Genomic DNA, 19,074 nt, shown 5'->3' on the forward strand with positions numbered 1-19,074 from the left:
TTCATGAGAAAAAGATCAAGCATGTTGGCTGTATGGTTAGGATTGTCCAGTATTCTTGTGGGTAAATGAATAATCTGTGCAAGGTCATTAGTAATTGCAAAAGTCTCAGCATCTCAACCAGCTGGATCGTTGTGACTAGATATCGGAAGCCAGCTGGATTAAAATTACCAAGGAAAATTACCTCACTGTTAGGAAATTGAACTGGAGAAAGTCAAGTTGCAAAGAGAGGAAGTCAAAGAGCTACATGTGATTAGTAGATTTGAGAGAATGGTAGAGACAGCAGATGAATTTGACAAAATGAGGGAGAGAGATTTTAAGCCAGAGAAGATCGAAAAGAGGAGATTCCAAATTACAAATCTCTGATAGGGAATATTGGAACAGACATATGCACAAGTACCACCTTTTTGGCAAAAGGAATCATACAGCGAATAATTTGGGCAACTGATATGAGCAGTATTTGAATCAACTGATAACTGAGATTCTGTCAGAAATAGTACGTGGGGTTTGGCAGACTGCTAGTGGAAATTGACATCGTTGAGATTAGAATTAAGACCACGTATATTGGTGTATCAATATATGCACCACATATATTGATGCACCAACATCGAGCCACAATGATGAAGAGGTTGAAGAAATGTACATCAAAATTGAGTCTTATAGATGAGCAGAAAACCCACTACACTATCAATTTGGGGGACTTCAATGCTAAGGTTGGAAAGAGTCAAAAAAGCGAAGAAAGACGATCTATAGGAAATTTTGGAATTGGTAAAAGAAATGAAAGACTTGTGGAATTCACAGAATCTCAAAGATTGTCAGTAATGAACACTTCTTTCAAGAAAAGGATGAACAGAAAGTGGACATGGAAGAACTAAATGGATTAACAACTAATGAAATCGACTTCATCCTCACTAATAGAAGATATATCGTGAATTATGTTACCGTCCTGAACAAGGTAAATGTTGGAAATGATCACAGAATGGTAAGATGCACACGATATGGATGTAAGAAAAGAAAGGAAAAAACTGACTCAAGTAAATAATACAAAGGTCTTTGAGATAACAGAAGAAGAGAAAAGGCAGTACGTACTGGAACTTAAGAACAAGTTTGAGCTTCTGCAGACTGCTCAGGACTAAGATATTGACGAGGAATATTACAACTTTCTGAAAGTGATAAAGCCCAAGAAACCTATAGGTAAAAAGAAATCCAAAGAAGAAAAATTTAATCAAGAAACACTTGTCATGATGAATCGAAGATGACAAGTGAAGAGCAAGATAAACACTGACAATAACAAAATTGAGTATACTGAGTTATGCAAACCCATTAGAAAACTCTCAGAGGACATAAGAAGATTTAACAGAAGAAAAGTAGAACAAGCATTATGGGAAAACAAAGGACTTAAATCAGCAGCCATGAGCAGTAATACAGAAAGACAAATGATACTGAAACTGAAGAATAGTGATGGCATATTTATATATAGCAGAGAAGGCATAATTCAAATAGCAGAAGACAACCGTATAGAATTATACAAGGAGCGAGGCTTTGGCTGATGCATATAGAACATCAGCCAAAAAAAAAAAACCTCCCCAGTCACTCCAAATGTTTGTCTAGTTCAGCCATAAATTTATTTAAGCTATCAACTTCCACAACAACAGATGGAAGTCTCTTCCAGGATTCAACTACCTGCTGGCTAAAGGAAAACTTCCACACATCTGTCTTACAACTGTTTTTCCTCAGTTTTAATCTATGCCTCCTTAGATTAACCTGAGGGGGACAACAACAGACTTTCATCTGTTGTTGTGGAAGTTGATAGCTTAAATAAATTTAAGGCTGAACTAGACACATTTGAAGTGGGTAAATGGGAAGGTTTTTTTTTTTTTTTTTTTGGTTGATGCTGTCTGTATAAGCATGCTTTCTTGAATCATATGCCTCAACTAATGCTAATGCCTCGTCGATCTGCCTCTGCAAACACCACACTGTGAGTCATCCAGAAATTGTTTAATATGACTCTGTTGGAACGTTGAGAGTGTTGGGTGAAAAAATGCATAACATGGGAAGAAACCTCTAGGTATGTTTTGTGGATTACGAGAAGGCATTTGATAGAGTAATCTGGAGAAAACTGTTCCCAATGCTTGAGAAAATTGGATGCAAGAAGATTATTGGACTGATCTATGACTTATGTAGAAGACAAAATGTGGTGATAAGAGTTGAGAGGAGAACTGACAGAAAAAGCTAAAGTTATAAAAGGGAGTAAGACAGCGATGCTTACTTTCACCTGGTTTGTTCAGTGCTTTGCTGAAGTGATAATAAAGGAGGCACTTGGGAGTAAGAAGTGCGGGGTTAAAATAAGTGAAAAGTATGTACAGGCTATTAAGTTTGCAGATGATCAGGCCATACCAGCAGGTTGCCCTGTTATGCTACAAAAAATGATTGAAAGACTAAATAAGAAAGCGCTGAAGTATGGAATGAAGATAAACGTGATCAAAACAAAGGCAATGATGACGTGTAAAAGGTTAGTTCCCTTTCGAATTGAGATCGATCGAGTAAGAAAAGAACAGGTAGAGGACTAGAGGACTTTAGGTATCTGGGGCTGTTATTTTCATGGGACATTCAATGTCAAACTGAGATTCAATCCAGAATTGCAATGGCAAAACAATCTTTCAAGAATAAACTGTCATTGATTACACAGAAGTTGTCACAAGAAATTAGGAAGAAGACAATACAGACATATATCTGGTCAGTGGCACTATATGCAGCAGAGACATGGATTCTAACATAGAGAGACAAAAAGAGACTTGAAGCCTTCGAGATGTGGTGCTGGTGCAGGATGGAGAAAATTAAATGGACTGAAAAAGTGTCAAATGTGAAAGTATTAAGACCTCCAAGAACAAAGGAAAATTCAAGGTAGAATAAGATCAACTAGACTCAAATGGGTGGGCCACGTGATTCAACGTGTTCCCTGGACTGGACTTTGGAGGGACACTGCCCTACGGGTAGACCAAAAAAACCATTGGGACGTTGCTGGATGAAGCAGGACTTCGAAAATTTGAGAAACTGACCAGTCGCAAGACTGAATTACTGATGATGATGACTATTTTTAGTAAGGAAATGTATAGCATTCAGGGGATTTTCAAAAGATTTATATGAAAATGACAATGGTAACTTTTTAAAACTTACTGAAACAATTGCTAAATTTGATTCAGTTATGGCAGAACATATTCACCATATTCAGAAATCTGAATGGAAAATATCGCTTTTATATTATTTGGGTGATCAAATACAAAATGAAATTATTGAAATAATTTCACAAAATATTACAGATAAAATACTAGAAATGCTAGAGAAACTATATATTTTGCTATGATTTTGGTATAATCACTGAAGACGAAAACAAAGATATGAATGCAAGGAAATATGCTAAATCAATAGCCTTAAAAATAACATCTTATAGTTTCTTTGTTCAATTATAATTTGGCATCATATTTTAAATAAAATTAATCCATTAAGCGAAAGGCTCCAAAAAAGACTCCTGATATGTATGAAGCTATTGAATGTCTACAGAATATCACAGAATATTTTAAAGATAATAGAACAGAGGAAGCAGTCCAAAAAATTCTCCGTTCATCAAATAATATGGCTAATATCATTGGCATATCTCATCTTATCTTCCTTCATGGATTAGGTGCTCCACCTGTTCTGATCTCAGAGGTCTGCCCATCTTTTCTTTGGTCTTCCTCTGTGTCTTTTTCCTTTTGTTCTATATGTATAAGCTAATTTAGGGAATCTATTACCTTCCATTCTTTCTACATGTTCTTTCCATCTTTGTCTATATTCTGTAATTTTTCCATTAATTGAGTAAATCTTTAATTCCTTTCTAATATTTACGTTTGGTATTTTATCTAATTTTGTACATCCTTTAACAAGTATCATTGGCATTGAAGCTTTTTCAGAAGTAAGCAATATAGTGAAAAGATTGAAAAAACATCATTTCGATTGTGAAAGTAGAGATGAAGCTATTTAATATTCACAACAAAATTGCAAAATTAATATTTTCTTTTAAATTATGGACACAGCAATTTTCTCATTAATTGAAAGGTTTAGAAATATGAAAGAACATGTACAAATATTTAAAATGTTTTATAACATTTCTGAATTTAAAAAAAAAATAATAAAAATGGTCAGATGACGATTTAAATCATTGCAAAGATTTACATATTAAGTTAAGTGGCATTAATCGTAATGAGTCCGATATTGGTGTTTTAGCATTACCTGAAGAACTTAGAATACTTCAAATTTATATTAAAGGCAATATTACTCCATTTGAAGTTTGTTACAATATACTTTTATTTTACAGGTACTTTTCCAAATATAGCAGTTGCATTAAGAATTTTTCTACCTTTACCAGTTTCAGTTGCCTCAGGTGAATGGAGTTTTTCAAAATTAAAATTAATCAAAAATTATTTACAATCGACGATGCCTGCATAACAAATCTCTAATTTGGCAATAATTTCAATAGAAAATAATCTTTTGGAACAACTAAACATAAATGAAATAATTAATAAATTCGCACATCTAAAGCAAGGAAAGATAAATTTGTATAATTTTTTCAACGTTATAATTTTCCTTTTATTATTGTGGGTATGAGATTATCGTGATTTAGAATTTAAAGTTTATTTCTAGAATTTCAGAATGATTTTGTTATTTTTGTTTGTTGTTTCATTACATGTGAGATGTTATAATTCTTTGCTTTTTCAATAAATTAATAATAATTATTTATGCCTTATTTTATTTTTAAATCCAAATATTTTTTGGGCGGCAAAATTGATTTTGCTTACTGGTGGCACATAGGGTCGCAGCGGCCTTGCACCTTCTGCCATACTTTGTTCGCTCTCCTCCAACTTTAAGTTAATTGTAAATAATACATTTTATGTTATAATATTTAGTCACTACCATTTCTCCTCTTAGTAGAATAATCAAAAAAAAAAAGCAACCATTCCTCAGTTCTTTCTTATAAATATTAGTAGCCGAGTATGACTCCACAGGTTTTATGATCAAATAAATAAATAAATAAATTTCTGTCTATACTCCAGATCAGCTACTTTAGATCAGAGGAGTTTAAAAGATGGAAAATACAAGAACATTATCATATTTAGCAATCACCTGGACACAAGAAAGGACTGATCTTGAATCATCACCTTTTGTCACTTGATAAAAGTTTAGCAGAAAGATGTCAGGACATTATCTAAAATAAAACTACCTTAATTTTTCCATTTGCATATAATTTTTCCTTTCGATACACATGGGTAGTGCACTAAGGCATCCTTTTCATATGCAGTAAATTCAAGAAGAAAGCAAAGTTTAGATGATAGCATCATTACTATAGAATCTCATATTGTGAAATACTTAATATTTGACTAGCCTTGCACTTTCACATAAGTAACACTTCCCAAATAGAGAATGTTATTGTTACTTATTCTCAGTAGAGTGCCACCAGCCAGATAGCACTGTTTGGGGAATATTTGTTCCCTCCTGACTGAACGGGTAAGCACCCTACATGTAAGAATATACAATGACGAAGTGAAATATTTCACAGGATGAGAGATGTCAAAAGTTATATGAATTAAACATATTTCATTAATGGTCTTTAAGGTCTCTGACTGGAGCAGTTTACTAATACATATTGTATAGTGCACTAAAGAATTTTCAAATTGTATCATTAAATTAAAGTAAGGCAATCTTGATTATAGAGATCCAAACTAACCCAAATTTGTGATATTTTACCATATTTAAATTGCTAACTAAAGTTTAATAAATGTATCTTGCATTACTACATAGTCTGAAGTCTGTGACTGTTTTACATACTGTTTTACATACAGTCACAGACCTCAAAAATATTGATGCTTAGAACTAGCTGCACTAAATCGTTAATTCTGAGTTCTATTTTGAATTAGCCCTGCAATCCTATATCATTATATAACATATACTGTTTGGAGTATATGTAATATTATATAAAAATTTTGCTATAGAGGAAATTAGTACAGAAAGCAAATTGTTGAAGAGTCCATTTGAAAGTCCTTCACCAACAGAAAGAAAACTGCTGAAACTTAAGAGTAACAGTCTTGAATCACCTTGTACAGCTGCTTCAACCAGCCTTACTAGTGTTAGCAGTACTGAATTGTGTAAGTTGTAATAAAATTATTTGTACTTATAACACTGTGTTTGTTTATATTTAACTGTTTCTTATATGTATTGTGTATGCTGAACGCACTGGTTTCAGTTGTCATTATTTTGGCATCAGATGATGGTTTTTCTTTTTGCAATATTTAAACATAAGTGTGTAGCAATACTATGATATATGAGAGCTTTGTTTTTTTTTTTTTTTTCCCCCATTTTTGAAATTTGTTATATCTGCAAATGAAGCTGTTAAATTATCTCGACTTCTGCTATGTCTGTGGACGTTATATTGGTCTGAAGCAGGTGAAGCATGACATCCATAATTCACCTATTCTTGTGGAAAACCTAGTCTCATATTGGTGAGTCTATGGAAGAAAATATACATCTACAAATAATATAATTTCACTAAACGTTTGTAGCATATTGATTCCAAATTCAATTTTTAACACAAGTTTAATCAAAATTTTATCATGTGCTGTAAGTATTCGGCATGAATGCATTTATAAATGTATCCATATTTATAGCTTTCCCGCTTAGTTAGTTATTACCCAATCAACTATCGCCTTTCCTCTCTAGTTATAGCAAAATGGCAAGTTCTAGTCATTTGAGTGATTTATGAAAGCATGTGGCTGGCCAGCCTTAAAGAATTTCTACTAACTCTATCATCTTGAATGTATTCTGAAAATTAAAAGAAAAACATCCAAAAAATATAATGTAACAAGATTTTCGCATTGGCTACAGATTTAACTGATGTTTCAGATGCACTGTTAAAAAGATGAAGACTGAACTTCAGCAGCGCAGATCATTCTCAATGTCCAGAAAGAAGTGACCATCAAAGATTGGAACCCAGAGAAGAAAGCAAGGGTACAGTGGTTTTACACTGACAGCAATAATTGTGGGGGGGGGGACAATTTTCTTCCAGAATGAAATTCCCATAACAAAAGAGCTGATGATGGTTATAAATAAGGGCAATGAGTTGACAAATATTTGTGTATATACAATACAAAATATAATAAAAGACCTGGGATTCAAAATTTGCACAAACTGCTATCGGTGTTGATCAGTCAAGACAATATTCTATGGTGGCATCAATGCTATTTAAGAGATACTCAGCATTATCATTCTGTAGGTAGGTCAGTTTATTGTACTGATGAAACCTAGATAAATTATGGGCATACAAAGGAAAAGGTTTGACAAGATACCACCATAAAATCCAGTAAACAAGCATTTTTGATTGACTTATAGACTGGTTTGAAAGACTCAAGTCTAATAATTACACATGTTGGTAGTTGTAAAGAGTTTGTCTCCAACGCATGTCATATGTTTCAATCCAAAAGATCTATAGGTACCATGGGGAAATGGTATGACCCACATTACGAAATTGGCTTGTCAGCAAACTATTGCCAAACATTTAGCCAAATGGCATTATCGCTTTAGATAATGCTCCCTACCATAGTGTTCATATGGAAATTATCCTAATGATGTCTACCAAAAAATTAGATATTCAGAACTGGCTGAAAGAAAAACAGATTCCATGGAATTCCAATATGTTGAAGGACAAATTATAATCTCTTGTTTCGAATGTTAGCAGCAGATATAACTCATATGATATTGATAACATGTCCCTTCAACACGGACATAAAGTTCATCTGCCTTCGTATCATTGCAGTTTAAACCCAATCAAAAATGTGAGGAGCCAAATCAAAGAATTTGTTGCAAGTGAAAATCGCACTTTCAACATTGATAAAGTAGAATGGCTTACCATAGAAGGAATACAGCATATCACAGCTCCACAGTGAGCAAACTACACCCGGCATGTAATAAAAGAGGAAAACAATATGTAGGAATTAATGATGGGTTGGCAGAGAGTGCTGTTGAATGCTTGGAAATTTCTATTGGAAAATCTGACACTTCTTATTACTTGGATGATAACCTTAGAGTAATTGAACCTTTACGAACATTAAAACAGCACTTTTAGGAGCCAAAAAGAAAAGATATCTCTCGGCAGAAAAAAAAAATTACGTGTAAAGTGAAATAACAGTTGCCAAACTTAACGTCATGTTACATTTCACTTAAATCAAAATGTCTCTGACTTAAATAAATCATCCAAAGAATATTGCCAGGAAAACCAATGTGCATGCTCCAGTGGCTAGATGCATCATGAGTGAAGGTGGAGTGATACTCATTGTTGGTGTGATGCAGTTTCTATGATATGGCAGCCGAAATAGACTCTATAGTTTATGATAAGGTTTGCCACAAGTTTAGTATTGCAGTGCATATGAAACCTATTCTAGAATGCCTTATAAATGATGAGGATGAGTTGAGTTGAGTTTTCTGTGGTAACTGCATGGTCAACATTGGAGGATGCTTTCTTGTTAGTCACAAATGCCGACCAGGCTAGCCAGGTGGGTAAAGTGCCTGCCTGGCAACCCAAAGGTCGCGGGTTCGAATCCCGCCACGGGCTTGGATCAGAGTAAAATGCAAAAACTTTGGGAGGTGCATTATGGCCACAGAAGCTGATGCACCAACAACTACCAAAAAAAAAAAAAAATAGTCAAGTGTATGACAACTGCCAAAAAATTACATGGTACAATTGTGGTACCAGTCAATATGTCAGCACTTTGTATGGTGGACATATATACAGCTACTTTGAATTGGGGATTTCCACTTAGATTTCACCAAAACTTTTGTTCCACGTGAAAGACTGCCATACAAATTGGAGAAGTATGGCATTAGAGGCAAGTTACTGCTAGGGATGAAGAAATGGTTGAGTGGGAGAAATCAGAGAATGGTTGGTAATGGGTGCTGCTCTTCTGGGACTAATGTTACTTTCTTGAATTTACTTTGGGACTTTTATTGGTCCTTTATTGTTTTCAGCATTTATTAACAACATGATGAATACATATCAATTGTGCAAATGATAAGCAGAATGGGTAATGATAGAAATCAAGGTGTGATTCTGCAACAAGATCCAGAAAAATTAGCCAGCTAGACTGAGAAGTGACAACTGAATAGTGTAAGATATTGCATATTTTAAGCAGTAATCCCATTGGTGGTATCACTCTCAAGATAGTGGAGAAAGAAAAAGATCTGGGTAGGAGTAACTGTACAGTCTATTTTCTGAGCAGTGTAGACATGCTACTAGGACTGCACAGGGGGTAGTTTCTCAAGAATATATATATATGAATTTTTCCAACAGGGACAAGAAAATGATTGTCCCATTGTATAGGGCAGTGGACAGGCCACATCATGAATATTGCATACAGGTGTAGAAGCCTTATTTTAGAGAGGATGTGGATCTGTTGGAATAGGTATAGGGAAGAACAACAAGATTAGTCAAGGACATAAACAGTTACTCTAACCATAAAAGCCTTTATATTTGCAAATTGTAGCATCTGAAAACTAGACACCTGCAAGGAGATCTGGTTGAAGATCTCCTTGCAGTTGAAGTGTATAAATAGGCTTAAATATAGCAGTAGTGGTAAATGATGCAAGAAAGCAACCTTACATAGCATCAGCCAAAAAAAAACTAAACACTTCACACATCCATGCCCTCCAAGAATTTGTCTGGTTCTTTGAATTTATTCAAGCCCATCCACTTCCACAACAAAACAGATGAAAGCCTGTTGAAAGTCAACTACCTGCGAGGTGATGGCAAACTTCCACACATCTATCCTCCAACCATCCTTCCCCAACTTAAATTTATGTCCCCTTATGTGTGTCTGTACACTGCAGAGAATTTCATATCTGAATGTACAGAAGAGGAAGAATGCCATTCACATTCAGCTACTCAATCCACTCAAGGCCTTAAAAATCACAATCAGATCACTCCCACAGATGCCTAGTAAAACTTTTAATATAAGACGTATTTGTTGCTTTTCTTTGCATTCTTTACCAGAGACCTCTCTTAATCTCCCTTAGCTTATCTTAACCTCCTTTGTGACTTGATTACTAATTGATTTATATTGTCATGGGCTTCTGTATCACTTGAATAATTTATATGCATTCCATGCACTTTTCTTCTCTGCCCAGGTGCCACAATTTGCAGAGAGCTTTTCTAGGTAAGAACACCCTTTTGTTCTCTCTACCATTCCGGTTGCCCTTCTCTGCACCCAATACAGCAGATCGACATCCTTCCTAAACTGAGGCCTCCAGATCTGTATACAATACTCAAGTTGCTGCCTAACCATTGCCTTGTACAAAGGGATAATCATCTCCTTATCCCTGCTAGCAAAGTTTCTGTATCATTGACAAAACCCCATGAGGTGTCCTGGCAGCATATCTACACTGCAGAGAATTTCATATCTGAATGTACAATTACCCCCCCCCCCCCAGGTCTTTTTCATTTTCCACTACCATACAGTTGATAAGTAGCTCTGGGATTACTACTACCAATATGCAGTATCCTGCATTTGTCATTGTTAAACTTCAATGCCATTTCCCAGCCCATTGATCCAATTTTCCTAGATCATATTGCAATACCATGAATACTGTCATTAATCATCCTGCCAACCTTTGTATCATCTGCAAACTTTGATATTAAACTGATATACCTTCATCAATATCATTAATAAATATTGAAAACAACACTGAACCCAGGAGCACTCCACTGATAACCTTAGTCCACGAAGAGCAGTGCCAGTTGATAACCACTCTCTGTCTTTTTCCCTTAAACCATTCCTTTATCCGTACCAATAACTTGCCCTCAATGCCACATTGCTCCATTTTATACAGCATTCTTTTATGTGCAAGAGTATCAAAAGCTTTTTTTGAAATCCAAGTGTATGAAATCAAAATTGTTTTTAGCATCCAGTTCCTTGGTCACTCCATCATAGTAACCTATCACATTAAATAGAGAGGACTGTTCTTTAACAAATCCATGCTGTGACTGCAGTATAATTGCTTTCCTGTCTAGACTATCCTGCATTACTTCTTTAACCAGTGACCCCATTCTTTTCCCTGGAACAGAAATTAAACTAACAGGTCTGTAATTACTAATGTCACCCTTTGAGGTAATCTCCCTTTGTGAAATGCAGTTGCAATTGCACACTCCAGTCATTTGTCAGCAATCTGAGCAGCGTCATCACACAGATAAAACATTGACATGAAGTGGCCCAGTGTGATTCAATCCCTTCCTTCTACTTTTAATATAAGACGTATTTGTTGCTTTTCTTTGCATTCTTTACCAGAGACCTCTCTTAATCTCCCTTAGCTTATCTTAACCTCCTTTGTGACCTGATTACTAATTGATTTATATTGTCATGGGCTTCTGTATCACTTGAATAATTTATATGCATTCCATGCACTTTTCTTCTCTGCCCTGTGTCTCAGTAGTTCATCTGACAGCCATTTAGGTCTCAGCCATTAATAGTATTTCTTTGTTGGTAAGAAAAGCCTAGTAGCTTCTATGATTTCTTCCCTGAATGTTTCCCATTTGGAATTTGCTGTTATTAATGTCATCAGTGGGATCAGCTAATAGAATTTAAAAAGTCTGAGACCACTGTTGGCATCCTTACAAAAGCAAAAGCCTTTCCCTTTACCCTTGACAATAGTTATGTCTTTAATTAAATTTTACATTAGTACACTGTGACTGCTGCCTCCAGTGGATCTTTTACCTGCACATTCTTAATGCATGTAAAATCATTGCCGATAACCAGTCAAGAGTATTGCTTCCTATTGTTGCAAGTCTTGTTTGCTTGTGTGACAAAGCTAAAAATTGCATTCAACATCCGGAAAGTTAAAATCCCCCTTATAAGACATTCTGATTTACTGGCCCCTCTGTTTCTCAGTATAACTGTTTGATATACTCATCATTGTCGTCGTTAGGCCTGTAATGCACATGCGCATACACACAGTTTTGTTTTTCCAGTGTTCATACCATACCAAACTGTACTGGTCATCCATGTCAACTGGGTGAACTGCCTAGATTTAATATGCTTCTTAACTAAGAGCACAATCCTTCAACCTTCCTTGTAGTAGTAGTAGTGGCATATGATGCAGGAAAGCAAGTGTATGAGCTTATGCAGCATCAGCCAAAAAAAAAAAAAAAAAAATCACACCATTCTCTCCAAATGACTGTCCAGTTCCTCCTTAAATTTATTCAACCTATCAACTTCCACAACAACAGATGAAAGTTTGTTCTAGCAATTAACCACCTGCTGGCTAAAGGCAAATTGTCCCACATCTATTCTACCTCTGTCTTTTCTTAATTTGAATATATGCCTCCTTAGGTTCGTAATCTGAACAAGTGGAAGGATCCCATCAGAATTCAGCATGCTCAACCCATTCAAGGCCTTATACACCTCAATCAGATCACCGCGCACTTGCCTAGTCTCCAGCCACTGCAATTTGCAGAACTTAAGAGGATCCCTTCATTCCCCTCACCAATCTTGTTGCCCTTCTCTGTACACGATCAAGTAAATCTACATCCTTCCTAAAATGAGGCCTCCAGACCTGTACGCAGTACTCAAGGCGTGGCCTGACCATTACCTTATACAGAGCGATAATCACCTCCTTTTCCCTGCTAGCAAAATTCCTATATATCATTGACAAAACCCCATGACCTACCCTGGAAGCCTCTCTGCATTGCTCAGAAAACTTCATATCTGACTGCACGATTACTCCCAGGTCTTTTTTTTTTCATTTTCTACCACAAGAGAAACGTACCAACTGTACCACACAGTTGGTACATTTTTCTGGATTTACTTCTACCCATATGCAGTACTTTGCATTTGTCAAGGTTAAACTCCAGTTGCCACTTCTTAACCCATCTGCCCAAATTATTTAGATCCTGTTGCAGTAGCACACTGCCATTACTGCCATTAACAACCCTGCCAACCTTTGTATCATCTGCAAACTTTGACATTAAGCCTGATATACCTTCATCAATATCATTGATAAATATACAAAACAACAGTGGACACTGAACCCTGTGGGACTCCACTAATAACATTAGTCCACGAAGAGCAGCACCCATTGATTACCACCCTCTGTCTTCTCCCACTTAACCATCCTTTTATCCATTGTAGCAACTTACCCTTAATACCATTCTGCTCCAATTTGTACAATAGTCTTTCATGTGCAACAGTGTCAAAAGCTTTCCTGAAATCAAAATATATAATATCAAAATTATTTTTTACATCCGGTTCCTTTGTAAACACATCATAATATCCTATCAGATTTGTCAGACAAGACTTTCCCTTAACAAACCCATGCTGTGTCTGAATTATTGCTGCAGTCTTGTCTAGATGATCCTGCAATGCATCTTTAACCAGTGACTCCATTATTTTACCCAGAAAATAAGTTAAACTAACTGGTCTGTAATGCAAAGTACTGCATATGGGTAGAAGTAACCCCATAGAAACATACCAACTGTGTGGTACAGTTGGTACGTTTCTCTTGTGGTAGAAAATGAAAAAGACCTGGGAGTAATCGTGCAGTCAGATATGAAGTTTTCTGAGCAATGCACAGAGGCTTCCAGGGTAGGTCATGGGGTTTTGTCAATGATATATAGGAATTTTGCTAGCAGGGAAAAGGAGGTGATTATCGCTCTGTATAAGGTAATGGTCAGGCCACGCCTTGAGTACTGCGTACAGGTCTGGGGGCCTCATTTGTGTAGTACCAACTGTGTGGTACTACACTTAAGGTGGTAGAAAATGAACAAGACCTGGGAGTAATTGTGCAGGCAGATATGAAGTTTTCTGAGCAATGCAGACAGGCTGCCAGCCCAGGTCATGTTGTTTTTTCAATGATATAAAGGAATTTTGCTAGTAGGAAAAAGGCGATTATCCCTCTGTATAAGGCAATGATCAGGCCACACCTTGAGTACTGCGTACAGGTCTGGAGGCCTCATTTTAGGAAGGATGTAGAATTACTTCAGCGTGTACAGAGAAGGGCAACAAGATTGGTGAGGGGAATGAAGGGATCCTTTTACCAAGGGAGGCTTAAGTTCTGCAAATTGCAGTGGCTGGAGACTACGCACCTGCGCGGCGATCTGATTGAGGTATATAAGGCCTTGAATAGGTTGAGCATGCTGAATTCTGATGGGATCCTTCCACTTGTTCAGATTACAAACCTAAGGGGACCTAAATTTAAATTAAGAAAAGACAGATGTAGAATAAATGTGTGGAAATTTGCCTTTAGCCAGCGGGTGGTTAATTGCTGGAACAAACTTCCATCCATCGTTGTGAAAGTTGATAGGTTGAATAAATTTAAGGAGGAAATGGACAGGCATGTGGAGGGAATGGTGTGTTTTTTTTTTTTTTGGGTGATGCTGTATAAGCTCATACACATGCTTTCTTGCATCACATGCCACTACTTCTACTACTACTCGTGTCCTTCGATCCCCCCTTTGTGAATTGGGGATACATTTGCACATCTCCAGTCCTTGTGAACCTCCCCTTAGTCCAAGGATGCTCTCATAATTATGACCAAGGGTTTGCTTAGTTGCTTTGCCATCTCCTTTAATATAACTGGATAGATTCCATCCACCCCAGGTGCTTTTCTTATGTTTAACTTCAACAATTTCTCCTTCACTTTGCTCTCAGTTATTACAAAATCATTAAGTGCTGCCACAATTTGATAACCTTCTGCCATTTTCAAACCTTAATAATTCCTCATGTGTGAATGTAGATGCAAAATACTCATTCAGTTTGTTTGCTATCTGAGCAGGATCATCAACAGTCGAACCATCGATGTCAAGTGGACCAATCAGATTCATCCCCTTCCTTTTAGAGTTTATATAAGTAAAGAAATCCTTGCTGTTTTTCTTAGCATCTTTTGTCAAGGATTTCTCGTAATCTGCCTTCGCCTGCCTAACCACTTTTGTGACCTGATTACAGACTAGCTTATATCTGCCATAGGCTTCTGAATCGCTTCATAATTTATATGCATCCCATGCATTTTTCTTCTCTGTTACGAGTCTCATTAGTTCATTTGATAACCATTTAGGCCTAAACCTTGAACAATATTTCTTAATAGGTATGAAACTTTTAGTAGTATCCACGATTAATTCCTTGAATGCTTCCCACTTATAATTTACTGTTGGTAACATCGTCAGTTGATCCCACTGTACAGAATTTAAAAACTGTCTGTGTCCACTGTACTCACCTTTAAGAAAGCAAAAAACCTTTCCTTTACCCCAGGTGGTAATTAAATCTTTAAGTAAATCCCACATCTGTACACTGTGATCACTGTTGATAAACCAGATCAAGAGTATTACTCTCTCTGGTTGCCTCTCGAACATGCTGCTGCAGAAAACAATCATCCAATAAATCCACAAAAGTCTGACTAGTGTGTGAGTGACCAACCCACAAGTTCCAGTCAATATCTGGGAAGTTAAAATCCCCCATTATAAGACATTCTGATTTACTAGCCCACTCTATTTCTCTGTACAATTGTTCATTGTACTCATTCGAGTCATTAGGCCTATAACACACTCCTACTCTTATTTTTGCTTTCGCACTGCTTATGTCACACCAAATTGACTGAACAGTTCAGTCAATTTGTTCACTGTTCAGAGTTCCAGTTCACTGTTCATCTATATCAACTGGGTACACTTCTTTTGATTTTATGTTTTTCTTAATTAACAGCATAACAACTCCTCCCTTTCAATCCTGTCTATCCTTTTCAGTTCTGCATTCCTTATATCTGTGTGACACCACGTCTCTGCTATCCCAACAGTATCCGCCTTTGCTGTCTTGACCAACACTTCAAATTCATGAAATTTATTTACTGTACTTCTAGCATTGATATACATGCTCCTATTCCTATTTACCCTAACACATCCCATATACCCCCCCAACACCCCTCACTCCAGGTCCTTACTTATTTTTTTTTATTTTTTTAATGTGAACCACAAACACGAGAGGTATTATAACCTATAGTATTTAGTACCCTGCTTGAGTTGGAGGTTGAGAAGACAAAAGAAGATATTTGTTGACATTGGACTTGAACTTCTGTAGACTAATTTTCAGGAAATACGTATGAAGGAAGGTTGCTCCAGAAAACGGCAGTTGAATGAATAAATGAGGAAGATGAAAAGTTGTTTCTGTGGGTTTGAAGTTGGACAGTAAAAGAATGTTGGCTGGTGGCGGCACATGTTCGAACTGTTTTGAAAGAGAGAGAGCGGGAATTATAGAAGCCAATTCAGAAGAACAGTGCAAATGGAAGGATCCGTAGCAGAGGCTTGCAGCAGAAACAGTACGTCTATAAGAAAGCGAGTGGAGAGACTCTGTTAGAGATGAATCATAAATTAACCTAACTGCCCTCTTCTGAATGGAATCAAGAAGCCTGAGAGAGGTTTTCGGGGCACCACCCCAGATGTCGGAACAATATTCCATGGCAGGGCGGATTTGCCATTTATACAGAGTGAGCAGCTGTTTGGAAGAGAAGTAACACTGAGAGCGAAAGAGAACCAAGTTTTTTAGATGCAGAGGAAGCAATATTTGTAATGTGCTTGTGCCAAGAGAGATTAGAACTCAGGGTAATCCCCAAAAGAGAGATATCATTTTGCCTAGAAATCGGAGTGTCACTAAAGATAAGCATAGGAGCAGAAGAATCCTTTTTGCGAGATATAAGACAAGACTGAATTTTAGAAAGGTTGAAATCAACTAAGTTGTCTCTGCCCCACTGGAGAATTACCTGAAGATCGGCATTTAAGAAATTGGTAGCAGATTTTCGAGAAGTTGAAGCTGATTGAGCAGGACAAGGTTTCTCAAAATGGAAAGTGGAATTCAGTGTGCTATCATCGGCAAAACTATGGATACGATTTCCAGTCCATGGAAGAAGGTCATTAATATATAAGAGGAAAAGAGTGGGGGAAAGAACTGAACCTTGGGGAACACTGGCATTAGTGGAGAAGTTAGAAGACAGAGAGCCATCTACCATCACCCTCAGTGAGCTTTCAGAGAGAAAACTGGATAACCAATTACTAAAAACAGTTGGCAAACCATAAGATGGGAGTTTGTTTAGAAGACCTTTATGCCAAACACGATCAAAAGCCTTTGAGATGTCAATCAAGAGCAACTACTTGTGTTTCACTGAACCTTTCCATTGAATTAGTCCATAAATGGATAACATACGCCAGAATATCACCAGTGGATCGACACTGATGAAATCCATACTGGCGATCGTTGAAGGTTTCTAGGTAGTTTAAGAGTTGGCGGTTAATTGATTTCTCCATTACTTTAGAAAGAGTAGAAGTAATTGCAATGGGACGATAATTCGATGGGAGGGATTTGTCACCCTTTTTAGGAACTGGCTGGATATAAGCAAATTTCCAAGCAGAAGGAAAAACACCTCTGGTATAAGAAAGTGAAAAAAAAAGGCTGCAAAGAATAGGAGTAAGTTCAGGAGCACAGGTTTTGAGAACAAGTGGAGAAATACCATCGAGACCTGGAGCTGTCTTAGCATCAAAATTCATCAAAATCCTTCTGATATCCTTTTGATGGAAGACCACAGGAGGCATTGAATGGAGTGTGTTGGGAATGGTGGGAGGTGTTTTACCAAGATCATTAATACATGAGCTGGAAGAAAAATGGGATGCTAGCAGGTCAGCTTTATCATTGGCTGAAGTGACAACAGAACCATCTGGTTTGGACAGAGGTGGGAGCAGAGATGGGTAAAAGTTGTGGCCAATAGCTTTGGCAAGAGACCAGAATGCTCGGCTACCATTAGGGCAAGAAGCAAGTTTTCTACTCTTAGCCTGTTCAAACTCTAGTTTGGACTGATTAATAACTGCTTTACAATTGTTGCGAGCTTTGGTGTAGGCAGAAAACGAAACTGAAGAATTAGAAACAAGCCAATTACGATATGCAACATTCTTCTCTTGAACAGCCTTAGCACATTTATTGGAAAACCAAGGTTTATATAAAGGATGAGATTTTAAAGTGGAGTGTGGGATAAAGGATTTCATTCCTGCAAGAATAATTTCACTGACACGATCTGAGTAAACGTTAACATCAGAAGTTTTGAAACAGTAATCCGACCAAGGAAAAGAAGAAAAGAAGTCTCACAGGTCATCCCATTTTGCATTCTTGTAATGCCAAACAACACGAGGTTGGGAATAGCCATCAGACAATCACCAAGTTGTGATCTGAAGTGCCTAAAGGACCTCTCACTTTGACCGTGTACTTAGAAGGGTTGTTTGTGAGAAAAAGATCAAGCGTATTGGCTGTATGATTAGGATTGTCCGGTATTCTTGTAGGTAAATGAACAATCTCTGCCAGGTCATTAATAATTGGAAAAGCCTCAGCATCTCGACCTGCTGGGTCGGTGTGACTAGAAAACGGAAGCCAGCTGGAGTTGTAAACATTAAAATCACCAAGGAAAATTACCTCACTGTTAGGAAAGTTGGACTGGAGTAAGTCAAGTTGCAAAGAGAGGAAGTCAAAGAGCTCCAAGTGATTAGTGGAGTTGGTATTCTTATAGAAGTTGTGCAAGAATCACCTTCACCTCTGCCTACGGCTACTGTTAAACTGTTAGTTCTTGTATCCCCCCCCAAGCTATCAGTTTTCCGACCCACCTAACACTGCTTTGATAGCATCAGCAAATATTCTTGCACCCTTTCCATTTAAGTGTATCCCATCCCTGTAGAAGCAGTCTCTCCTGTTATCAAGTACAGACCAGGCTGAAAAAATTTCTACCCCTTGAGCTTGCACAATCTTTCCAGGGTCATATTGATCAACAAAGCTCTCATCATATACTCCCTCCTATCGTGTCTGGGCAGAATTGCAGACACTTTCAAATTCAACCCTAATTCTCGGCTTTTGTTCAACAGTGACCTGTACTTGTTAAGTAATTCTGCCGGTCTCCTACTCTTAATATCATTAGTGCCAACGTGTACAACTATATATCACCTTTTGTGCCCTTAAAAGATGATATCCGCTCTACAACGTCATCAAC

General features: G+C 37.0%; 1 protein-coding gene across 1 annotated transcript in view; it reads left to right on the top strand.

Moving 5' to 3' along the window:
* Window positions 1-19,074, top strand: part of rictor (rapamycin-insensitive companion of Tor) — a 707,794-nt gene that overhangs the window by 641,458 nt on the left and 47,262 nt on the right. Inside the window, exon 29 of the mRNA XM_090388323.1 lies at window positions 6,024-6,176. Within this exon, the coding sequence (XP_090244449.1) occupies window positions 6,024-6,176 (153 nt within the window). The remainder of the gene's footprint in view (window positions 1-6,023; window positions 6,177-19,074) is intronic.

This window comes from Mastigoproctus giganteus, chromosome 2, assembly GCF_048544385.1.
Source record: "Mastigoproctus giganteus isolate SK-2022 chromosome 2, ASM4854438v1, whole genome shotgun sequence".
NCBI classification, from domain to species: Eukaryota; Metazoa; Arthropoda; class Arachnida; order Uropygi; family Thelyphonidae; genus Mastigoproctus; species Mastigoproctus giganteus.